The sequence below is a fragment of the Amblyomma americanum genome, chromosome 1 (genome assembly GCF_052857255.1).
Source record: "Amblyomma americanum isolate KBUSLIRL-KWMA chromosome 1, ASM5285725v1, whole genome shotgun sequence".
Taxonomy (NCBI): Eukaryota; Metazoa; Arthropoda; class Arachnida; order Ixodida; family Ixodidae; genus Amblyomma; species Amblyomma americanum.
In genome coordinates this window covers 545,859,556-545,885,798 of record NC_135497.1, presented here as the reverse complement: position 1 = coordinate 545,885,798, position 26,243 = coordinate 545,859,556, and the positions used below count along the sequence as shown (strand labels likewise).

At 46.0% G+C, this 26,243-nt stretch overlaps 1 protein-coding gene across 1 annotated transcript; it reads left to right on the top strand.

Moving 5' to 3' along the window:
* The first annotated feature begins 13,732 nt into the window (after positions 1 to 13,732).
* On the top strand, positions 13,733 to 25,763 carry LOC144129473 (uncharacterized). Its single transcript, XM_077663648.1, has 10 exons — positions 13,733 to 13,879; positions 15,248 to 15,372; positions 15,473 to 15,679; positions 15,744 to 15,828; positions 17,259 to 17,319; positions 21,635 to 21,705; positions 23,817 to 24,038; positions 25,069 to 25,243; positions 25,345 to 25,418; positions 25,500 to 25,763. The coding sequence occupies exons 1-10, from the start codon at positions 13,733 to 13,735 to the stop codon at positions 25,761 to 25,763; spliced, it is 1,431 nt and encodes a 476-aa protein (XP_077519774.1).
* The last annotated feature ends 480 nt before the right edge of the window (positions 25,764 to 26,243 follow it).

The window sequence follows — 26,243 nt, the reverse complement described above, 5'->3', positions numbered from 1 at the left end:
AACATGGGAGGCGGGGAGTCTGCACTCGACGATATATTATGCACTAATGTCACAGAGGATGTATAACAGATTAGGGGTAATGAGCATAAATGAAGATGGTTGCAGAAGTCTAGGTAGTGACCACAAGCGTATTAAGTTGAGCTTCAGAAGAAAAAGCAATGTAGGACTGAATCAAGATAAACAATCAGGGAAAAATGTTTACTCAGAAAAGAAATTGGAAGCAGCAGCCAAACAAATCGAGAAAGTAATTTTTGAGGATAGTGAAACAGAATGGACTTATAGCAAATTAACTCGATTACTGGAGCTAGAGCTAGCTAAGGTGCGAGTAAAGCTAAAAGGGAAAAGATACAAACCCAAGAGTTGGTGGGATGAGGAGGTCAAGAGGGCAATAGAAAAGCGCAAGGAAGCATCCAGGGAACACAGATATTCCAAGAAGAGGGGGGAACCAAAACCCGAAGTAGACAGAAAATGGGATACCTTCATAAAGTGTAAAAGGGACGCATCCTATTTGATTAATGAGAAAATTAGAAGAAAGGGTGCCCAATGGATGTCAAAAGTAAATAAAAAGGAGAGAAAAGCAGCCCAAAAATTCTGGAATTATCTAAATGCAATGAGTAATAATACTAGGCTAGAACAAAGGTTTATTGTTACAGATGAGGGTATTCGACTAGAAGGGGATGAAGCAATAAAACACATAGGAACAAGGATGACGGAAAAATTTTCAGCAAAGCACGTGGTACATAATTTATCGAAGGAGGATAGACCGGTTACAGCAATAGCTTCACTTGAGCAAGGAGAGTGGGAAAGGGCAGAGAAGAAGGTTCCTAGTGGCACATCAACAGGACCAGATGGTATCCCGATTATGTTGATAAAGAAGTTAGGACCAAAATCCAAGCAAACATTAATACAGGTAGTGAACAAAATGATAGTGGATGAGAAAGTCCCCGATGAATGGCGATTAAGTAGATTGAACATGATATATAAGGGAAAGGGGGACAAAGCAGACGTAACTATCGCCCCATAACAGTGACATCTGTGGTTTACAGGGTGGTGATGCAAATTATAAAGGATTGACTGCAGGCTTGGGTGGAGAACGAGGGGGTGTTAGGGAAACTACAGAATGGGTTCCGGAAACAAAGGAGGTGGGAGGACAATCTATTTTCATTGACACAGTGTATAGAAATTGCGGAAAAGGAACATAGGCCCTTATTGCTAGCATTTCTGGATATTAGGGGAGCCTATGAAAACGTTACTCAGGAGCTTTTGTGGGACATATTGGGCACATTGGATGTGGAAAATGGAGTAATTAATCTTTTAAAAGATATATATAGAGGTAACAGAGTGCTCATAAAATGGGAAAAAATGTATCAGGGCCTGTAGATATACAGCGGGGGCTTAGACAAGGATGTCCTCTGTCCCCTTTGTTGTTCATGTTGTACCTGCAAGGTTTGGAGGCCAAGCTAGAGGGGAGCGTACTAGGTTTCAACTTATCTTTTTTCAAGCAAGGAGAATTGATTAAACAGACATTACCGGGACTAATATATGTGGACGATATAGTGATAATGGCTGACAACAAGGAAGACCTGCAGAAGTTGTTAGACATATGCAGCACAGAGGGAGATAGATTAGGCTTCAAGTATAGTAAGGAAAAATCTGCAGTCATGACATTTAATGAAGAGGGCGGCGAGCATAGAATACAGGAGTTCGTGCTAAAAGTAGTGAATGAGTACAAGTATCTTGGGGTGTGGATAAATAACAGTGTTGAGTATCTGACAGAGCATGAAAAATATGTAATTAATAAAGCTAGTAGGAATGCAGCTGTCATGAAAAATAGGGCACTGTGGAATTACAAACGGTATGAGGTGGTAAGAGGGATCTGGAAAGGGGTGATGGTCCCTAGCCTGACCTTCGGGAATGCGGTCCTGTGTATGAGGCCAGATGTTCAAGCAAGGCTGGAAATTAGGCAACGGGGAGTAGGGAGGTTAGCTTTGGGAGCACATGACAATACACCAAATCAGGGGGTACAGGGTGATATGGGATGGGCGTCTTTCGAGAGCAGAGAGGCTAGCAGTAAGATAGCATTTGAGGAACGATTGAGAAGGATGGAGGAAAAGCGGTGGGCTAGGAAAGTTTTCAGATACCTGTATATAAAGAATGTTGACACGAAATGGAGAAAGCGAACTAGAAAATTGACAAGCAAATATCTGGACAGCAGTAAGGGGGAAAATCAGCAATTATCGGTTAAGAAAAAGGTTAAAGGAACAGAGAGAGCTTTGTGGAAAACAGGGATGCTGACGAAATCGGCACTAGAAACATACCGGACCTTTAAACAGGAAATTGTCAAAGAAAATATCTATGATAATTGTAGGGGAAGTTCTTTGTTGTTTGAGGCCAGGACTGGAGTTTTGCGGACTAAGACGTATAGAGTCAGGTACCAGGAGATAGACACTTTGTGCATTGCGTGCGGAGAGGAGGAGGAAACAGCTGAACACTTGATACTTTTCTGTAAAGGGCTTCACCCTACAGTGGAAGGCAGCGGGGCTGACTTACCCAAGGCATTGGGGTTTAGGGATAGTGAAGGTGAAGTGGATTTTAAGAGGTTTGAAGTAACCAAGCGAAGGTTATCTGATTGGTGGCTAAAAGCAAGACAGGAGTAAAATTTCACAAGACATGGCTAGGTGGCTTGAGCCACCGCCCGATGTAAAGGGTTCAGCCGTATCCATCCATCCATCCATACATCCATCCATCCATCCATCCATCCATCCATCCATCCATCCATCCATCCATCCATCCATCCATCCATCCATCCATCCATCCATCCATCCATCCATCCATCCATCCATCCGTCCTGTTCTGTTTCATTTTGTTTTGCTTTGGTGCACGCCGTTAGAAGGGCACTCATGCCTTTTGGTTAGTCTCCCCATTCGTCCTTGCGGTTTCCTTCACCGCTCCGGACGGCGGGGCTATCTGCCGGCCTCGACCTTGGACCCCTGTCCCCTTGGCGAAGGATTGCGAGACCACCTAGGGAGGAACTCGGGGGTAAGGGAAAACGCTGACATCAGTTCTGAGCTTTCCTTTTCGTCAAAACTGATGAGCCGCAGTAAGCAGTTTATTTTTACGGCTGGAAAGGGGCGCGGGCATCTAGGGAGTGTACCCGCGAAGGGAGCCGCGCCCGTGTGCTTTTGTCTCTAGCTACTCCTAGCTGGCAGGCGCTTGGTCTGGCCGAGTGCGGAGGGAGTGACCGGAGAGCTGGTGCAAGGCGCGCCAGTTTGACTGTTGGGACGCGGTGTCCCTCGCCTCTGTGCAGGCGGTCGGCTAGGCCGGCCGCGGATAGTTGTGGCCGTATACTGACTTTTGTTTGTACCCATCTGTAAATAGCGTGTATAAAAGTTCGTTTCTCACTAAATCGCTTCGCCTGCAAATCATATCATCGAGGAGCCTTCAAGCGGTGCATCCAGATTCTGGAAATCACCGGACCAACACCACCAGCAAACCTTTACTCTTATTTCAAACGTCGGTTAATGTCGCTTAATATTTCCAAAACATGTTTGACTTCATTCCATCGTCAGCAGGTGCATACTCCTCCTAAATACGCTCTTTTTGGTTCGGAAGTGTCGTCCGTCTCTTCCTGTAAGCACTTGGGTATTACTGTAACGCTAAACATAATATGGTCATCTCATATCATGGACATTGCTAATGAGGCTAATTGCACCCTTGGTCCGTACGGTGCAATCGACGATTTGCCACCCCATCCATCAAATCATTAGCATACCTAACTTTTGTCCGTCTTCACCAGTCTAACCTCTCTTTCACCGCAGAAAAGATACAAAATCGTGCTATCCACTTTATTTACTCTGATTATTCATAGCACACTCTTAGAAAAAAAGGTAGTAAAAAGGTAGTAACTGCTGCAGTTACTACCCTTTTTTCACTGTTACTACCTTTGTACTACCTTTTCACTACCTAGTTACTACCTCAAAGAAGAAAGAGGTAGTAAATAGGTAGTAACTGCTGCCGTTACTACCTTTTTCGTTTGTTACTACCTTTCTACTACCTCAGAAGAAGCGTAAGTAGTAAATGCGGGTGCAACTAACATGGCTTAGGTAGTAAACGTTACTACTTTGAACAGAAAATGCCCAATATCATGCACGACCACGGAATGATAGTATATATAACACTCCTGATGGCTTTGCTGCCCCATTCCATATATTTTATAATACAAAGGCCTCTCTAAAGTACATACATGCAGCAAGATAAAAAAATACACTATATAGTGCTTCTGGGGCATTCCACTCCAAATGTCCCAGGTTTTACGCTAGGCATTTTCTAATTTGTTCAAAAAAATTAATGGAAACTAATCCCAATGTGCGTAATCAAAGCCTAAAATATTATGCTGAAAAAAAAATTATTCTTGAGGTGAGCGCAGTTTGAACATTTTGAGTAGGTGAGAAACAAGGCTCTGCTCGGTAATTATTAAAAATTCAGAATTTTTAGAAATCATTCCAGAAAATTTTAAATGACATTTGTACAGATTATGGCTTTATATATTATATATTACATCTAAGGCACTCTCCGTACCTTGCACCCTTTGATGCAGCCTTAGGTTTGTTTCCCCACTGATTAAACTGCTCGCATATATGACACTTTCTGTCCTAGAGCATGTTGTCATCATATGGTTCCCATATGAAAAGAAAACTCAAGCTATTAAAAGCGTGCAACGAAAGGTGTTGACATTTATTTACAATAAGTACAGTCGCAATGACTTACTGAAAGAGCTCTTAATAAAGTCGGTCTCCCAATAATGAGCAAAAGAGCACAATTCTAGCACACTAAGTTTCTTTTCCTTTTGCTGAGTTGTAGTTTTCCAATTGACACCAGTAAGTATCTATTCCCTTTTAAAATGCACCCACAAAAATGAAATCCACTAGACACTTAACAGAATATCAGTTTAAGAAAAACACATTTAGGTTTTCTTTCTTTCCCTAACCTAAGAGAGGTGAATGCGCTGCCTGATGATTTTGTAAAATGCCATGCTCTTAGAAAATATTTGTATGACTTGGTAGTTTTTCTTTAGAACTGTATTTTGCATTGGCACTGATATTGCTTCTTGAATAACCTGAATGGAATTTATTTGTGTATACCGCATGTTCAAGAAATGTGCTTGTTATTATATTTATTGCACTTTTTTACCGACTTCAAGCTATTGCGCCTGACTTCTACTCATCTTGTGCTTCTGGCGTTACTGAAGATGCATCTGTGCACAATTTTTTTCCTTATGTGGTATTTTTTTGCACATACAATTGTAATTTTTTGTAAATCCATCTTGTGGTTATTATGGTTTACAGACTTTAACATCCCAAAGCGACTCGGGCTATGACAGGTGCCGTAGTGGAGGGCTCCGGATAATCTGTGAGTGGTCGTTTTGACTGCTGTGCATTGTGTCCCAATGCCTGCCACAGCCTCTTCAGAGGCTACCGCAGTATGCTTGAATAAAAAAAATGTGGTTAAGAAAATGCAATATGCAGGCAACATTAATCTTTATTTCAGAAGTCAGAAAGACTACACATTTCTAACCAAAAATTACAGCCAGCCTGCAAATGATGCTGCAAGTTCAATCTGTGATCATTATTTCTGGCCTCAGTACTAGCTCACTTCCAAAATACATGTCTAGAACTTGGGATGACTGCAGGTCTGCAGGCTGTACAACTCTCTCTTGTGCCGTCTTGGAAACAGCATAAGACCAGCGGTGTCGCTGAAATGACACAGTCCTAAGAACATTCGCATAAATGAAGAGAGATCCACAGTACACATACAGACCCACAATCTGTCCAAAAACGGGCAGCAGGGCTTTCTCCAAGACCACTACATCTAACACTTTGTATTTACACTTTCCAACAATAGCAGAAGAAACTCCCCAGACAGGAACACCTTCACAGAAGACTTCATGAGTGCATGGGGCTAAGTCCTCCTGTCTGAGAGGCTTGGCCTTTGTTGTCTGAATGCCCACGTCTAATTCATCTCCAAACAGCTGGAAGCTCTGAAGCAATTGGTGCCGTTCTGCAATTGACTTCGAAATATTTCTGAAATTTCTGTTGCGAGACGCTATCATTTTCACATACTGATGTTTTGCTTCGTAACGCATGCACCAGTATTGCTTCAGTGGGCCTAGCTGGTTGATCAGTCTTGGGTAATGCAACAAGAAATGAAGCTTTGGGGTCATTTTTCCAGGATAAAGGGCCACAAAATTAGTCAAGAAAAACCGAATTTCATCTTGAAGGAATGCAAGGTGGTCATGTGGTATTTCGTCGGCAAATATTATGTCAACGACCCTCTTTAGCTGAAGGTACACTTCCCAGTGCTCATTGGAGTCCGGAACAATGTCCCCAAATATAAGTGAAAAGAAACGGAACAAGCACCACTTCTGTGACGCAGTGCCCTTATAAGCCGCTTCCCCCTTCACAAAGCATTTTTCGAGTGCTTCAGGTTTGTTTTTCCTGTCTTGTGGCCCAAACTCAAACAAAGTAACTCTATCAAGATCTGAGTAGCTAATTACGTTAGAACTGATGAGGCCTTGCAAGACCTGTCTTAGAACATGAGTCATGGATCCTTCAAGCAAATCATGCATGATGTCAGGCGGCAGTTGCTGTGTCACATCAAAGTAACTGATACCTGACAATGTTGACATACTTTTCACCCCATGAAGTGCCGTACTTAGTGGTTGATTTACAGCTGCAAGTTCAACATGCCTCTTGTGCAAACTGGCATCTCGTATCTGTACATCTTTTTCGTGGAAAACTGTATCCATCTCCGAGAAAGCCACGGTGCAAAAACGGCATGGGTGCCCTCTATTGAAACAACAAGTAAAACCACCTAACCTGTTCATGGACAGGTTATCGCCACAGAAGGCCACAAGGAAACCTCTGACTCTCACAGTGGTAATAGACAGCTGCACAGTAAAACCAGATGTGCTTAAAGCTGACAACTCAGTGAAGTGAGAAGTGGGCCCAAAATCGCATCAATTCCATGCTTACCAACAAGTTTGTACTGTGCAATAATTGCTACTGTAATGGGACCGATAGGCGCAGCGCAGCGAAGAAGCCGACGAGTTCAAGCGGGACAACGAAGAAGCAGACGAAGTGCAGCTGGGTTTTTTCGAACGACGCCTGTGAGTGTGCCCGTCGTGTCGCCGGTCAACCAAGACCAACCGACCTGTGCTTCAGATAAACGCCTTGACATTTGGTGGAGGTCCCTCGGTTCCCGTCCCGGTCCTCATCCTGGAACTTCGAAGTGGAACGCTCCTCGTCTCCGCCACCATGCCGGAAGGTCCGAATGAACCATCGCAGCCCATCCCTGCCACCGTACTCTGTCACGGGGTGCAGCGCCAGCGTGACCCTTCTCCATTTAGTGACACCGATGACCAAGACGTCGACGATTGGCTGGCCTCCTATGAGCGCATCAGCACTTACAATCGGTGGGACGATTCCGTGAAACTTAGCAACGTCCTCGTCTACCTCACGGACGTTGCCAACCTCTGGTTTCGCAACCATGAGGCCGATCTTCCCACCTGGTCGTCCTTTAAAACGAGCTTCGCCGACGTTTTCGGCCGCCCCGCCGTCCGGAAGCTTCGCGCCGAGCAACGTCTTCGTGCTCGATCTCAGCTCCCTTCCGAGACGTTCACAAGCTACATCGAGGACATCGTTGACCTGTGCAAGCGTTTCAACCCCTCCATGTCCGAAGGCGATAAAGTCAACCACATACTTAAAGGCATAGCCGATGACGCTTTCCAGATGCTGCTGGCGAAGAACCCCACCTCCGTCGCTACCGTCATCCAGCTGTGCCAAAGCTTCGACGAACTCCGCAAGCAACGCGCATCTACGCGGCAGTCCGGCGCGCCTGCGGGGGGTCTTGCTGGCTTGGCCCTTGGTGGCTCGTCTGCAGAGCAGTCCCTGTTCATGCAGCAGGTTAAAGACTTCATCCGCGAAGAGATCGCTCGCCAGCTTTCTCTGCTGCATCACATTCCCGACCCGGTCTGCCCTCCGCACGACCTGGCGCCATCTCTCACGCCCACTATCCGTCGTGCTATTCAGGAGCAGGTCGCTGCAGTTCTGCCATCCAGTCCCCCACCTCCTCCTGTGGCAGCGCCGCTCACCTATGCTGAAGCAGTCACCGGTACAAGGCGCTCGCCCACCTCTGCCGCCTACCCTAGCAGCCCGGCCTTTTATGCTCCACCGCCGTCTATACCCCCGCCGCAGGTCCCGGTTCGTCGACCCCGCCGAAACCCTACGAACCCCTGGCGTACCGAGGACAATCGACCAATATGCTATTCCTGCGGTCTTCCGGGCCATGTCGCACGCTTTTGCCGTCAGCGATCTCCTCGTTCTGGCGGTTTCATGCGCAATTTCCGCTACGATTCCGGGCCGCCCTTGCCTAATGTCTCTTCTGCCTCCTCTACACATCGCTCCCAGTACCCTACTCGCCGCTCGCCTTCCCCTCGTCGACGTTCCATTTCTCCGATGTTCCGCCGCCCGGACCCTCTCCCAGAGGAAAACTGACTGCCGCAGTTCAGGAGGCAAGAACTGCGTGTTTTGCCAACTTTTTAAGTCCTCCGTGTTCTCCTGCTAACGTGATTGAGCTGTCTGTTGAAGGCGTCCCCGTTCTCGCGCTCGTCGACACGGGTGCTGCAGTGTCAGTAATTAGTGATGCACTTCGCCGCAAACATCGTAAGGTGACAACGCCGCTGTCTGACTTTTCACTACGTACGGCCACCTCTCAGCGCATCCACCCCATCGCAGCCTGCACGGTCCGCGTTTCTATCAACGACGTCGCCTATACCATCGAGTTTGTTGTGCTGACCGCCTGCTCTCACGATGTCATCCTCGGCTGCGATTTCCTCTAGACCCACCGTGCAGTGATTGATTGTGCCCGTGCGGAACTTGAGCTTTCTCCCCTGTGTGATGTTTCGTTGTGTGACCTACCTGTGCGCTCCGCTAAGCTTCTTGTAGCTGCCGACACCGACATACCTCCCTCCTCTTCAGCCCTCGTTCCGCTCCGCCCCGACTCTTTCCTCAGCGGCCCTGTTCTTTTCACACCTACCGCAGCAGCCACTCGCCATCAGCGCCTCCTCATTCCATTCGCCGTTGTCTCGATTTCCGATGGCCACTGCGCCATCTATGTCACCAACCCATTTTCTTGCCCGTCGTTTGTTCTTCGCGGCGAATGCCTCGGCTCTATTGAAGAACTGGACCCTGCTCTTGCTTCCGAGTTCTCCGATACCCGTGCCTGCTCCCCAGTTACTGCCTTAGCCTGTTGTGCGACAGCGCCCGATCCGATTTCCATCGACGTCTTTCGTCGTAACATCGCTCCCGACCTTCCGTCCGCTTACCGTGACCAAATCTTGGAACTTCTCTGCAGCTTCCGCAACTCTTTCGACCTTTCCCAGACCTCCTTGGGGCGCGCATTGGCCGTCTCTCACACAATTGACACTGGTAACCACGCTCCCTTGCGTCAGCGACCGTACCGAGTCTCGCCGAGCGAGCGCCGCGTCATCCGTGACAATGTTGACGACATGCTTCGGCGCGGCATAATACAGCCTTCTCACAGCCCTTGGGCCTCTCCTGTTGTCTTGGTGACGAAAAAAGATGGCTCCATCAGGTTCTGTGTGGACTACCGCCGTCTCAACAAGATCACACGCAAGGATGTTTATCCTCTACCCCGAATCGACGACGCACTGGATTGCTTGCAGGGAGCGGAGTATTTTTCATCCCTCGACTTACGCTCCGGCTACTGGCAGGTCCCGATGGCAGCGAACGACAGGCCGAAAACCGCTTTCGTCACCCCAGACGGCTTGTATGAGTTCAATGTGATGCCATTCGGCCTCTGCAATGCTCCAGCCACATTCGAAAGGATGATGGACACTACTCTCAGTGGCCTCAAATGGGAAACTTGTCTGTGTTACCTAGATGACATTGTCGTTTTTTCCAAAGATTTTCCTTCCCATCTGCACCGCCTTCAGCGCGTACTCACTAGCCTTACTGACGCCGGCCTCCAACTAAACTTAAAAAAATGTTACTTCGGTGCAACGCAGCTCACAATATTAGGCCATGTCATCTCCAAAGACGGCGTTCTTCCTGACCCTGCCAAACTTCGCGCCGTCGCTGACTTCCCCAAACCAACCACCTTAGAAGAACTTCGCAGTTTTATAGGCTTATGCTCGTATTTTCGCCGCTTCATCCGAAATTTCGCCAGTATCATCGCCCCTTTAACGCAGCTTCTTGCCGCCAGCCCGAACCTTTCGTCTTGGTCCCCCGCCTGCGATACCGCGTTCAGCACTTTACGCCGCCTGCTGGTCTCTCCCCCCATCCTTCGCCATTTTGATCCCGCCTGTCCGACAGAAGCTCACACTGACGCGAGCGGTGTGGGCTTGGGCGCAGTTCTTGCCCAGCGAAAGCCTGGGTATCCGGAATACGTCGTCGCGTACGCCAGCCGCGCCCTCACCAAGGCGGAATCAAACTATTCTGTCACAGAAAAAGAATGTCTCGCCATCATTTGGGCAATTGCCAAGTTCCGCCCTCACATTTACGGCCGGCCCTTCTATGTCGTCACAGACCACCACGCCCTATGCTGGCTGTCCTCCCTCAAAGATCCTTCTGGCCGACTCGCCCGCTGGGCTTTACGTCTCCAGGAGTTTGATATACACTTCATTTATCGCTCCGGCTGCAAGCACTCGGACGCCGACGCCCTTTCTCGTTCACCACTCCCATGCGAGTCAACCTCTGCCCTCCTCTGTGCCTACGAATTCTCTTCGTTCAACATCCCTGATATGCTCTCCGAACAACTGAAGGATCCTTGGATCACCTCGCTGCTAAACTTCTTGAACACTCCCTCGCCGCATCATTCGACCCGGACCCTTCGCCGCCAAGCCCACCACTTCGCCGTTCGTGATGGCCTCTTATACCGCCGTAATTACCTCCCCGACGGCCGGAAGTGGCTGTTGGTCATCCCTCGACACCTCCGTGCTACAATCTGTGCCTCCTTTCACGCCGCTCCACAATGCGGCCACGCCGGTGTACTGAAAACATATGCTCGCCTTCGTCAGCGATTCTACTGGCGAGGTATGTACCGCTACATACGTCAGAACATTCGGTCATGCACCGCCTGCCAACGTCGCAAGAAACCTCCCCACTCCGCCGCCGCTCCTTCGCAGCCGTTACCTTGCCCTGGCCGTCCCTTTGACCGCGTCGGCATTGATCTTTATGGCCCGCTTCCAACTACTTCGGCTAATAATCGGTGGATCATCGTTGCCGTTGACCATCTCACCCGTTACGTCGAAACGTCGGCTCTCAAATCTGCTACCGCAAACGATGTCGCTCACTTCATTCTACGCAGTCTTGTTCTTCGTCACGGCGCCCCGAAAGAACTTCTAAGTGACCGCGGCCGTGTTTTTCTCTCGGACGCCGTCGAGGCCCTGCTCAAGCAATGCCAAATCATTCATCGCTACACCAGCGCCTATCACCCCCAGACCAACGGCATGACTGAGCGGTTCAACCGCACTCTGAGTGACATGCTCGCCATGTACGTTGACACCGCCCACTCCAACTGGGATCAAGTGCTCCCGTTCGTCACGTACGCGTATAACACAGCTACTCAGACAACAACGGGGTTTTCTCCTTTCTTCCTCTTATATGGCCGGGAGCCTACATCCACCATGGACACCATCCTTCCTTATCACCCTGACCCTTCCGAGACCACCTTACTGTCCGAAGCTCACCTGTATGCCGAAGAATGCCGGCAACTTGCCCACTCTTTCACCACACAGCAACAATGGGGTCGGAAGCACCGTCGGGATTCCCCGGACCCTCCAGCGTCATACCCATCTGGCGCCCTCGTTTGGCTCTGGGTGCCTTCCTCCACTCCCGGCCTCGCCACGAAACTACTGTCTCGCTTTCACGGACCTTACCGGGTTGTCCACCAAACTTCTCCGGTGACTTATATTGTTGAGCCGCTCGTTCCCTCTTCGGACCACCGTCGCCGGGGGCGCGAAACTGTGCACGTTAAGCGCCTCAAGCCTTACTATGACCCGCCCATCCTCTCCTCTCCGTAAGTCGCCAGGATGGCTCCTTTTTCGGAGGGAGAGTAATTGTAATGGGACCGATAGGCGCAGCGCAGCGAAGAAGCCGACGAGTTCAAGCGGGACAACGAAGAAGCAGACGAAGTGCAGCTGGGGTTTTTCGAACGACGCCTGTGAGTGTGCCCGTCGTGTCGCCGGTCAACCAAGACCAACCGACCTGTGCTTCAAATAAACGCCTTGACACTACATATATAGCACTAAGCTGGGACCTGTATCGCGCATGAATATTCAACACACTGAAGTACACAACAAGCATCTTGTGCACACCGCGCTTTGGCCCTATCGGGTTCACAACCTCAACCTCATCTGAATAAAAAACAAGGAACAGTGTGAACTGAGATCCATCTTGTATGAGGGCCGACAACTTTTCCTTGTACATCAGGCCATCACAAAAGCTGCGCAATATTTTAGATGATTGTGCAGTTAATGAGTCTGGATTTAAATGACTGCGAAAGGATTCGGAAAGCATAAGGTTACGCAAAACACCAGTGACAGGTACGTACTGGAACGTGTCTCCAGCAGTCAAGACATGCTCTTCAGGTTTTGTATACGGAAGGCATTCTTTGGCGAACTGCTCTCGCTTGTGCTTGCTCAGCACATGTTCAAAAATCTCGTCTAGGAAGTCACAGGTAAGCAACGAGTGCATGTCCTTTCCGAACTGCAGAGGATGGATGTCTTCCTGAATCTTAGCAGCAAACAGGTGAAACATATCGCGGAAACCCACTTTGATATGACCAATGATGCTTTCCATTGTGGAGTGTGGCAACTTGTGCACTTCTGTCATGCGGAAGAAAAGTAAGCACAGGTGCTTCTTCATTTGCGCCTTGAAGTCGAGAGCTGCACTACCAACTGGAAAAGCACTACTGGAAACGACCTCTTGTTCGCCATCGGTATCGTCCATGAGAAGGCTAGAGCTCAGCAGTTCACTTTCACTCAAAACATCGCCTTCCGCCATGTCAACACTCGCCGAAGCATCCGGCCGCAACTCACTTGCCGAAGCATCCGACCGCAGCACAACAGGACTGTTTTGTTGAGTGACAGCGGCATCGCCAGATGTGTCAAGGTCCATATAACTTCGGTGCTGACGATAGAGGTGCCTCCTGTAAGACTCAAACTGCCGGTACGTATTCGCGCAGCCTTCCACACCGCACATCACAGAAAAATTGTTATCGTAGCGGTGGTCCCTGATGTGCCATACCACTTTGCAAAACCTCTTTGATGAAAAGGGACAACGCGGACACCTATGAATCATCTTGAAGCATGTACTTGCGGATGGCCTACGTCGCCGTCACACTAAGAGGCCAGCCATTTGAGTCTCGGACCATTCGCAAACGCTCGTCTCGCGAGAGCTTGCAAGAGGCGGCCTTGTTTTCACACAAGAATTACATGGGGTCGGAGTGCGCGGCGCCGGCGCGACCCGCCGTCCACCGCGCCGCGCGCGCCGACAGATCGCGGCTGGTGTCGAGAATAAGAGCGCGCCCGCAGCCTGCGTGCGATGGTAAAAAGGCTTCGCTGTGTGCTTTGACTCGTTTTTGCTGTTGAGTACCACTGTTTACCTCAGCCGTCATTTCGAACTGCCTACTGTCCTTTACCCTGCGATACGCAATGTCATCGGCGCCCATTGAATGCCTTGTGACCTGGGAAGGCAGAAAACAGGTTCTCTTCGTCGGTGGAGACCGCAAGAAGTCAGATGTAATCAATGCTGCCATGCTAGCAGATTCATGGGCTTCGTTGCAGTGTGACCGAATAGAGGTGCGTGCATTTTATTTTCATACGATATATTGCTGCTAACAAGGCAGCAATGTGGGCTAGTTGGTTGTACATTTGATTGGGATAATGCGCTACACACAGAAGCGGACACGTTTCAGTTGTCTTTTTTCTTGTGTAGCGCGTTATTCACATCAAATATTGCTGCTATTTTAATCGCTCGGTGCTTTCGGGGCTCTTCCTCGCGCGCACGCGGTCGCGGCCGTAGTTGGTTATGCGCGCAAGGGCAACATAATATCGTGACTGGTTCACATGCAGGCGACTGAGCGGCGCGTCGCAGCGAAAATTTACAACTTGTTGGAACCTCGCCGCTCTTCGCCTCGACGACTCGCAACAGGTTTTTCCGCCGCGGCGGCAGGATTGGCTAGCATTTTCGCTCGCATGTGAAACAGGCTTTAGGCTGTGTCGAAAATTTGCTTTCTAACCTTGAGACACAGGCGCCAAATGTATTTGGGTCATTCCACGCCAAACGTCCCAGATGTTGCGCTCGACCATCTCCTATTTGTTCGGAAAAATCCATAGAAACTAATTCCAGTGTGCGCAAGCAAAGCTTACATTATTTTTGTCAAAAAAATTTATTGAGCGCAGTTTCAACATTCGAAAAGGTGAGAAGCCAGGCCCTGCTCAATAATTATTAAAAATCCAGATTTTTAGAAACCACTGCAGTAATTTTTAAATGACATTTGCACAGATTTTGGCTTTCAATAAGATTCGGAACACACAGTTTTGTATGGCATAAATGCTCCGAATCTGATAAAAAGCCGGAATCTGCAAATGTCGCTTAAAAATTTCTGGAGTGACTACTAAAAATTTGGACTGTTTGTTAACTATTGAGCAGTGTCTGGTTTCTTATCTTTCTGCGCTCACCTACAAATAAATTTTTTTGGCAAAAATATTTCGTCTTCTATTATGCACATTCGGATGAGTTTCCATGAATTCTTTTGAACAAATCAGATATTGTAGAGCACAGCATCTGAGACGTTTTGCCTAGAATTACCCAATTATTAGAGCATGTATCTTAGTTTTGAGCAAAAGATGAGCCTGCAACAACGATGTCTGTCATGCTGTTAACTGCAGTATATATGATGCTCATCTGGGGTCAGGCATTGTTCAACCTTCAGAATTTGGGCATCTGCAGCATTTCACTCGTTAGTGTTACTTCTGGAAAGGTTCTGTTAACATGGGTTTTGCCTGTGTTACAAAAGTTAATTCATTTTATACCCAGGACAGTCTTCCAAACAGATGGTAAACTAAAAGGTTTCAGCGTGCCCGCAGTGAAATAATTTGTGTAATTAGTTGTCTTCACTTTCATGTGTTTGTGGCTTCTGATTCACAAGGTAATTTTTGTTGTAGGTCTACAACTCACGTTTCGACACATATGTCGATGTTCCAGAGGGGCACACATTTTCTGATGGAGATAAAATAAACCTTGTTGGCAGTAGCAGCAGTGATGAACAAAACTTGCCACTCGAAACTGGGTGAGTAGGCCAGCTTTAAATGCTAGAACTATTACGTGGTACATTGTAGTAATGCACTTATGTTGCTCCAAATTCTGTCCCCTGTCTTCTTTTTTTTTAGTACTGATGATGGACCATTGGTGTTGGCTCCCAGTTGTAGTGAGCCAGACAAGCGCCTGTTCACTGTTCAGCAACCGCTGTATGAACTGCCTCCTATTCCACTGGATATCAAGGCAGACATTGAGGGTACAACATTAGGAGAAGTGTCGAGTCGTACGAAAAACCGTATAGTGTCTTGGATCACGGCACATTTGCTGACAATTGACTGGTAAGTATTGCCTAGTATTGTTGCGTGCGCGATTTCTGATGCTACGCCTGCAATGTGCTCACAGGTACCCTGGAAAATTCTACGAGCCTGCGGCCAAGGCTCTTGTTCTGAAGTATCCTGTCCTCAGGGATACGATTGGGACAGGTTATGTAAGTACATGAATCGCCATGCTTGCTTGCTAGTCACTCTAAATGAGGAATTGGTAATATTGGAACACAAAAACACTTTGGAAAATTATGCCTACAATAAATTTATTAAGTGAACCATCTTCTCAAACAAAAAAAAATTAGTAAATGCTTTGTGGTTCGTAGATTACATTTTTTTTTTTCTGAAAAGCAGAGAGAAATATTCATTTGCGATAAAATGACCGGCGGAGCACAATGCATGCAATGCACAGGTTTGCGTTCATTTCTTCGTCATGTCAGCATTTGTTTTTTCTGCTTTTGCTACATATTTTTCATGCATTTCATGGATTATCTAGCAAGATATATTTCCCTTGCTGCTTTCTTTCTTGTCAGGTGGCTCATTTTCTTGAGGTAACCTTATCTTGGATGGTTTTGTTCTCGTGTGCAACGTCACTGCTGTGCATGCTCATGGACAAATGGCATACCAGAGTGTTCTGTGTAAGTGTATTGTGAGGTGTCAGGTTGCTGCACTTATTCATGAACAAAATTTTCTTGGCCATTGATGGGAAATGCACTACCATAGTTAGAGGGGCTCTGAAACACCTCCCGAGGACAGCACACAAACTCACCCAACCACTGCATTGTGTTTTTATTAGCAATAAAACCTGACCAAAATAATTCACTTCTACATGCAGCAGAGAATCCACAATCACGCACGAAAGCTGGTAAGCCCTTTCCAGCGAATTTTCCATGCCCGCACCGTACTCTGTCACTTGCACCTGCGTATAGCAGTTGGGAGATGGTTATTGGTTAGATTCTTTCAGACGTCGGGCAGCTATGGCCACGGCCAACAAGCCGCGTTGCTCTGGGTAAGGAATCGGAGGAGCGCCTACCTTCCAGCGTGCAAAAAAGGCTGAGAGGAGAGGGAAAAGCGCGAAGATGCTGAAATTAAAATTTTGACTACAGGTAACTCAGCTTTCGTGAAGTGCATTAAAAAAATTCTTGCTGGACATTATTCGTGGTGTGGGGTGCTTTAACATTCCAGGCATATCTCAAATTTATTAGAGCCCCTTTCAGAGCCTCTTAAAAGTGCGGAAGTAAACTTTCTTGTGCCCGTACAGGCGTGCTTGAGGGCCCCTCATGCACAAGCATCAATCAAGAGCACTGCGTATTGTTCACAAACATCCTTGAGTCAGGCATTAAGTACAGTGCTAATAATGCACTGGGCAGCAGGTGCGTTCGGATTGCTCATGCATATCTGCTTTGGCTAGAACAAGGCAGTGCTGCTTTTAACTTTTCCTACAGTAAGCACAAGTGGCCACTGCACAGGCATATGTGGAACCTATGCCCTCTTGCATCCCTTTCTCCAAGGCAAATCTGTATTTGTGACTGATGGCTGCTAGGTGGCCATTTCGGTCAGTTTGAATTTATAATGCAGTGGCACTGTTTTACAGGATTCATGGAGGGTTGCATTTAAGTACAAAATGGGCAATATCCGAAAATCCGTGGACAATGGCACCGCACCGCTACGAGCATGGTCACGAGAATGCCCTTCTTCCTGCTGCAGGCCTTCCTGCTGTCGCAACTCTTGCCGATGTTATCCTGCCTTGGCTGCAACGTCACCACTGATGCGGGAATTCGCGAAGAGCCCGGCTGGAATCAGCATGAAAGCATCGTTCGACCGTCATCGCCTTTTCCAGCTCTCGACCGGATCTTCGCCTGGCAACCCCAGGCCACTATCTGCGCGGGTGCACTACTACAAAGCCACCCACCCTTCACGGACCACTTGGGGCACCGCACCGCTACGAGCATGGTCACGAGAATGCCCTTCTTCTTGCTGCAGGTTGGTTATTTGCCATGCGCATCTTGTACTCGCTCTAGCGATCCATGCTTATTTGTGGTGTCGTGCCCCTCAGACACAGTCAAGCGTTGCCAAGCGTTTTTGTGTCGATGCTTACTTTCCCTCGCCGTACATGCTCACTTTGTCTCCTTGCTTCTTATCCTGTCAGGCGACATCGAGTTAAATCCTGGTCCTCCTCCGTCTCTTGATTCTATTGCTGAAAGTTTGTCACGCTTAGAACTTGCACAAAATTCCGTTCTGTCTGAACTTGCAGTGATTCGTGCTTCCCAGTCGAATTTCCAAAGCTTGGTCAGTAGCCTCTCATCGCGCGTCGATGCACTCGAAAAAAATTGTCGCAACAAGTCAGTGCAACGACGTCAGTCCAACGCCTAATTCAAACCCGGCTATTCACAGCCTTTCATCTGAAATTCGAATCCTCAAAGAAAAATGTGACGACTCGGAAAACCGACTTCGCCGAAATAATCTGCTGTTCTTCGGACTACCTGATACGGCGGATGAAACATGGGAGCAATCTGAAACGGTCGTGATTTCTTTCTGCATAGATAATTTAAGCACATCAATCGATTCCGCCAACATTGAAAGAGCGCATCGCTTAGGCCGCTTCGAGCAAGGGAAACAACGGCCAATAATAGTCAAATTCTCGCATTTTAAAGATAAATGCAAAATCCTTTCTGCTGGCCCTAAGCTCAAAGAAACTGACTTTTCAATCCGTGAAGATTTTTCAGTGCGCGTGCGTACAGCTCAAAAGAAACTTCGTGCGTTCGGCAAGGAAAGTGGTTTAAAATACAAAGTAAGATATGACAGGTTAACCATGGGCGATAAGCAGTTCGTCTACGATGCGGATACAGATTCCGTGGTAGAGCATCGGTCATAGCGGTCACTGTCTGTTTCAAGGCTCCCCTCCCACCATCAGCCACTTTTGCCTCCGTCACCTTCACATGTTTGTGAAACTATGGCTTTTGTTTTAGCAAACATTCGTAGCTATCTTCCGAAGAGAGAGTCAGTGGAAGCCTTTCTTGACGATCACGGCACCGATATTGCCATATTTACAGAATTGTGGCTCTCCGATAATATCTCAGACGAGGAACTGCTTGACAACAATAAACCGTTTTTCATCTACAGACGTGATAGGGCCTCGCGCAGGGGTGGGGGTGTTTTAGTCTTTATTAAAACCAGTCTTAATTCTTCTCTTCTCATGACTCATCCCTGCCAGGAAATTCTTTGTATCAGAATTACCCTTTCCACAAGCACATGCATAGTTATTGCATGTTATCACCCTCCTGACAGTGACAGTTCCTTTATTGCCGATTTTTACTCGGTTCTGCTCGTTCTTAATACCCGTTTTCCTAAAGCCAATTACATCCTCTGCGGTGACTTTAATTTCCCTGACATCGATTGGGGAAACTTGAGCACATCTTCTCGTCAAGCGAAAGATTTCCTTGACGTTGTCATGACATTTAACCTCACCCAAGCAGTAAACTTCCCTACACGTGGCAGTAACACCCTTGACTTAGTCTTTGCATCTAGCCCCGAACTCATCCAATACATATCGAGCACTGACGGTTTCAGTGACCACAGCACAGTTATTTTCAACCTATCACTCCCGTTTCCCCAACGGCAGCGCTCTGTTAAGTTCATTCGCGATTATAAAAGGGGAGACTTCGCCTGTATCAACTCGGAGCTTGAGAACTTTTTTCTTCATTTCAAGCAGTCTGCATCTAATAGGTCTGTCGAAGAAAACTGGCTAACTTTCAAAAACAAACTTTCAAATCTGGTCGAAACCTATGTTCCGCTGATATGCATTCGCGGTGACACCAACAAGCCCTGGTACTCTAACTCCTTAAGGAGGCTTTCTCAAAAGAAAAAGCGTCTTTTTCGTGAAGCTAACAGAACTGCACTGGCTTATAAATGGACAAAATATTTCTCGTGCCTGCAGGATTACACGCGTCTCCTAAGGTGTACAAAAAGAAAGTTTTTCCACAATGATCTGTATGGCATTCTACTAACAAACCCAAAGAAATTCTGGCGGATGTTATCACCCAAATCAGGCAACACTCATTGCATTACCCTTTTGTATCCTGATGGTTCACAGGTGCCTCCAGAACTTCGATCTGACGTCATGAACTCTTATTTTACATCAGTCTTCACACATGAACCTGCCTGGAATACATCACACAAAGATTTTTTAAACTTTTCTGCGATGGCACCTATCAACATCACTACTGCTGGCATTTGTGCTCTGATAGACAAACTAAAGTTATCCAGTGCTGCCGGGCCTGACAACCTCACTGCCAAAATATTAAAAGCTACAAAAAATGTATCTTCTCATTTTCTAAAAATAATCTTTGATCAATCTCTTGCGAACAGTTTCATACCTAGTGACTGGAAAATTAACAAAGTCATTCCTGTGTTCAAGGCTGGCAGCCGGAGCGACCCGTCGAATTATCGTCCTATTTCATTAACTTGCATACCATGTAAATTTCTTGAGCATATTATATACTCGCATATTGCATCCCACCTCAATTCCAACTCCTTTTTCTTCAAAAATCAGCATGGCTTTCGTCACGGCTATTCATGTGAATTACAGTTATTTGAGTTTACCATGGACCTTCACTTAAACCTTGATTCTTTGTTCCAAACCGATGTCATCTATCTTGATTTTTCCAAAGCATTCGACCGTGTCCCACATCAACGTCTTATGTTCAAACTTTCAGGTCTTCACCTTCACCCACTTGTTTTAGACTGGATTCACAATTTTCTCACAGCTCGCTCTCAGTTCACCGTAATAGGCGGACTTCCTTCAAATTCTACTTCCGTCTCCTCCGGAGTACCACAGGGGTCTGTGCTGGGTCCGCTTCTCTTCTTAATATTTATTAACGACCTCCCACACAACATCTCATCCACCATCCGTCTTTTCGCAGATGACTGCCTTATCTACCGCCGTATAAATACTAAAGACGATCAAGCTGCCCTCCAAAACGATCTGAAGCTCATCGAAAATTGGTGCTCTTTGTGGATGATGGAACTGAACATTAGGAAGTGCAGTTTTATGCATATTTCTCGGAAACGCTCCAATTTAACTTATCCTTACTCTTTATTTTCTGAGAACCTATTGCAAGTTGAATCTTATCGTTACCTTGGCATCACAATCAATAGCAAATTAACTTGGGTTGATCATATTACAAAAATCACGGCCGACGCTTCACGTACACTTGGTTTTATTAGAAGATCACTTCCCTCTTCCCCCGCTAACATACGTAAACTGGCATATGAAACTTTTGTCCGCAGTAGGCTAGAGTATGCATCCGCGATCTGGAGTCCTCATCAGTCCTACCTAATTAACATGCTCGAAGCCGTCCAGAACCGTGCAGCACGCTTCATATCGTCAACATACGACTTTCATTCCAGCGTAAGTTCCATTAAATCATCACTTGACCTCACTTCCTTAGCTCTCATACGAAAAGTTGCGCGCCTTTGCTTGTTCCATAAGTTATACTTCAATTTCCCCTATCTCCGTGGTTCCCTCATATCTCCTCCCTTTCGTACATCGCGCCGCCTTTTTAATTCAAATAGCGTCCAACGACTTCATGGCTCCACCAATGCTTTCAACAAGTCCTTCTTTCCGACCGCAATTGAAGAATGGAACCTTCTGCCCGACTCACTAACAAATGTGCACGATGCGACAAGGTTTAAGGCGATGTTGTTAGATCACCTGGGTTGACATGTTTTTTTTTTTTTGCCCTAACCTCTCGCCGACGTGTGTGGTGCTTGTGGCCTAAAGGCATTTTTTACATGCACCGTTCTAACTATTCGCGTTCCTTGCTTCTCTTTATGTTCCTATATTGCATTGTTATATTTTTGTGACCTTTGTTTTTCCACATCAACCTTGTATACGCTCCCCCCTTATGTAATACCCCGACAGGGGCCTTTAAGGGACAATAAATGATGATGATGATGATGATGTTGAAGAGGCGAGGAAGAAGTTTGGAAGGAAGGGGAACTTCCAAGACAAAAGTGGTCTGAAGAAGCAATGCCGCGTGGTAAGTGAAACTACAGCTAAACATTAGTATTCAAAACACTCTGAAAAGTAAAGTATTCTGTTGCGCTGAGTTTGCGAAGGGGAGTTGCATGTTAAAATTTACTGTGATCATTGCACACAAGTGGGCAAGAAAATTATAATAATTGGGCTTTGTAATGAAGTAACAATATTGGCCCCCGTAAAGATCTTTTATAACAAGAAAAAATTTCTACCAGCTTATTTTACTAACGAAACAAAAAAAAACATAGCCATGAAAGTAATTGGAGGGCTTCAAATCAGTGCAGACCACTAGTTGGGCATGCATCTCTAAATGAAATGAGTACAGAAAACTATAACGAGCAGACTTGACTTAGACTTAAAGTACAATAACGTCAAAGCTGTAAAATAGCTGCATTTGATGCAAGTTTGTGTTTCATGCTTAGTTTGAAACCTTGCACAGAAGATAGCAAAAAATAAGAGCCAAACGATGACTGTTATTACAACTAGTGAGGTTATACACTCGTGGCCATGTGAACCATGTCATGGAGTACCTTTGCTAGGCTTGAAACACCACCACAATCCTGGCAATGTGTACCTAGGTGGTCACTTGACGTGCTAGTAGGTGTTTCGCCTGTTCCACATATATTTTGCCACCGGTTTGTGGGGCCTGGTATGCCACCTTCCTTACATAGCCTGTATAGGAGGGATTCATTAGCAGTGCAACTGTCCCATTGGCTGTGCTGAGTCTGTTTTAGCAAAAATGTACATGAAATAGAGTTAACAGAACCATTCAGTTTTTAAATGAGCTTTGTGGATTAAAGGTATGCTGGAACATCAGATAAAAAAAACGCATTCTTCCATCATAGTTAATTGCATTTTTGATCAGTTTTGGGCATGCGCATATTGAATTTTTTGTCAAGATTCACCACGTTGCGGCTGTATATAATGCGCTACCTTAAGTGCGAAACCGCTTCACTGGCCACCTAGCACCCAGCAAATCGAACAGAGCGTGAATGCTGTTGCGAGCTTGCAACACTTACATGCAGCCTGAGTGCACAGAATGCAAGGTGAACAATTCAGTGCTCGTGTTCGCATCTAGCCAAGTACAGGACTCTTCATATTCTTGCCTATGCCCGCCATGCTGCTTTCCTCTTATTTTGATGGTGATCGCACTTCAAGAGAGCGATATAGCATTCCTTAAGAAAGCTTGTACTGACATCACCCATTGCAGCTGGTCTTTCTTAGTAGTGGCACCAAGGGTGCTTTGCTTTTGCACAATATTGTGGGTTATAAAATATTTTTGTGTGTGTGGTAAAAATAACACTTTCTATAAGGTAACGCTAGCTTATCTGTATAGCTTAACTTAGTATTCCCCGTTAGCGTTCTTTGGAGGAGGACCCTTCATTTATATAAGGGCCCCATCAGCCTTTGCACTGGAGTCTATTTAAGAAGTACTTGCTGTTGGGCTAGCTTGATCATACTATATTTAAATTGCACAATGGAACAAAGACAGGAAAACAAGGGGACGCTCTTCCTGTTCCATTGTCTTCCTGTGTGTGTTCCTTTGCACCATTCAAATGTAGCAAATAGTTTCTCAAAATTAGTTCTATCGAGCCCAGTGGTTGCTCAGTGATCTGTAGGTAATCACTTTTTTGGCACAAATCATACTGCAGCAATGTAACTGCTGATATTCAACAGTCATCGATCTATTTCTGGATTTCTTGAAGGGACCTGCATATGCATGGTTCTGTACTTTGCACACATCAAGCAAAATAAGACAGAAACAAAAACACAAGGTCTTGCAGCACCTTTAAAAAACTCTGGGCGGTTCCCCAAAGCTATCAAGGTCGGAAACTGTGGACTAGGCAGTTAATTACAATAGCTACAAAGGCATGCATTGGAGGTACTCTAGGGAATTAGGCTTTGACTAAAGAAAGAGCACTTCATAAAGCTCAATACAAAAGCTGCAGAGTGCTGACAAGACAGACTGATATCCAGTTGTCAAGTTTTGCCCAGGTCATAGATCATAATCAGGATTTTAGAAGAGCAGGTCTGTGTTACCTAAATTATGCTAGGCCTTACTCGTGATATTGTGCTCAACCGTATTAATGTTTTCAATATTTTCGTTGCAAGCCAAGAGACACCTTGGAAACTACAGTAGAAGAAGTTGATGGAGTCGTAGCTGCTCATGTAGACTTCATGGCAAAGGAAATGAAGCTATGCAATCCAGATATACAAAAATTGAAAGTTTCCATGCAGACAACTCTCCCCTCAAGGAGAAAATGGATAAATATAAACAGTCCATCAACGGAGGAATTGCTGGACAAGTATCCAGCCCTGACACTTCGGGAAATGGTAAGCTTCAAAAAAGTTGAGCATCAGGCTGGTTTACTGAAAAGGTTTTCAACAAGCAGTAATACTCATTCCATCCTTCAGGTTTCACAGACATGAAAAATACAACCAGCTGCTGTAAGAGGCTAAATAAATTGAGAAAGCATTAGATTCAGTTGAAACATAAGCAGTGCTTGTACTAACCAGGATGTGGAGATAAATTGTAGAAGGTTGCATTTTTGAAAACAAAACAAAATGAGCAGGGAGGGGGAGTGTACAGTGCACTGTACACAGGTGTCTTGCATATCAGGGGAGGCGAAACAAGACGCATGTGTACTGCGTGTTGTCTGTGCATGTTAACGAATCCCAGTTGGTTGAAATTATCCAGAGCCTTCCACTATGGCGCGCCCCTTATACCCGAGTTGCTTCTGGACATTAAACTCTCATAAACCAGTCACCATATTTAGCAGTTCTGCTGAATGGTGGAGCAGTGGAAATGCATTGTCATATGAACTTTAATGGTCATCTTGCTACGACACTTCCCCCACGCCTGTTTTCACACACTTAAAGAGCACGTATCGTACACATTGGGGGCAGAAGCAAAAAATCACAGGCACTGCATGGTTATTTCACTGAAATTTGTCACACAAAGCAATCGGTGTTTATAGAGTTTTTCATTACATAAAAGCATGTTGATGGAGACACTGCGTTACAATTTTCATTGATTCTCCCTGCCATTAATTCTGACACATAATTATCTAAATTAACGAGGTGTTACTGTGTTTGGTTATGGGGTGTCCACTGTTGGCAAAGGACAATGGTCACACAGTCAGTGGGAGACTCCTTTATTCTGCAGTGGGCATAGTTTGATGATTATAACGCTGTGTTAGTGTTGTGATGGTGATGTATTATTACAGTGACTAAATATCCCAGTGTTGAATTTTGTAGCACCGGGGTTTTATTTGATTAGGTTCTCTCTCTGCTTGCTTTGAATTGTCAATCCGTTGAGACTGTACTGTTAACTTGTGGCTACGTTTTCATTCATAATTTTCAGATTCACCAGGAGTTCATGGAAATCTGCAAGGTTGACTTCGAACGAAAGTTACTTGGCTTCATAAATGGTCATGGACAAAGATTGTTCAGCATCCTTAAAACATCACGCACAGCACAAAAAATTTTCAGCGAGGTACAAAAGGCAATTGCTGACAGTGAAGGTGACGCAAAGAAATGTACGTTTTGAGAAATTGTTTATTCATTCTAACTTCATGCATTTTATTTTCTTGTTTCTGTAATTGTCCGCTTCTACGAATTTCCTTTTCCTTGCGCACAGATTGCTTTGCTGTTGGCGTACTTCAACTCCTACCACACTTGGTGAAAGAGGAGGCATTCTACCTAAGACGACCGGTAAGATTTTACTTGATTTCCTGTTTGGTTTTTGGCTTGCTTGAAAGTGCCTTGTTTTCTATAAATTCCATTTGATTACAGGACAGCTACCCTTGCATTGTCATGAATGACAAGCCGCATACTGCAACAAATGTGTGTGCAACATTCGAAAACATGAAAGTGGAAGCAATAGATGTGATAAGTGGATTCGCCACAGTCATGGAAATATATTGGGTCATGAACATCGAATACTCCAAAAAAAACAAGAACACCTTTGCTGTTTTAGAGCATTTCTGTGGCCTAAAATCAAAGCCCCTGAAGCCAGTCACGCTGCGGGCGATTGCTTTGCTGGAAAAAGCCAATTAAGCCTTTCCAGCAAGAAATAAACATTGCATCGTTTCAAGACAATTTGTTTGTCTGGTTCTTTTTGGAGCAGCCATATAAGCCCACTGCTTCATATTGCTTGTAACTTTTGTTAGCCAACATTCAGGCTGGTGGTTGCCTCTTCAACAACAAAGCAGAGCTGCTTGCAAAAGGTGGTTGCGATCACTACTATCCAGGGTATAGTAAGTATTCCTAAAATTAGTTCCCGATACTACCTCCAGAGGTAGTAAATGCCACTATAGGCAGTTGCCGTTACTACATTAAAGGTAGCTCTACTTACTACCTCCAGAGGTAGTAAATGCCACTATGGGTAGTTGCCGTTACTACATTAAAGGTAGCTCTACTTACTACCCCAAGGGTAGTACCTGTTACTTAAGGTAGTACCTGTTACTACCTCCAGAGGTAGTAAATGCCACTATAGGTAGTTGCGGTTACTACATTAAAGGTAGCTATACTTGCTAC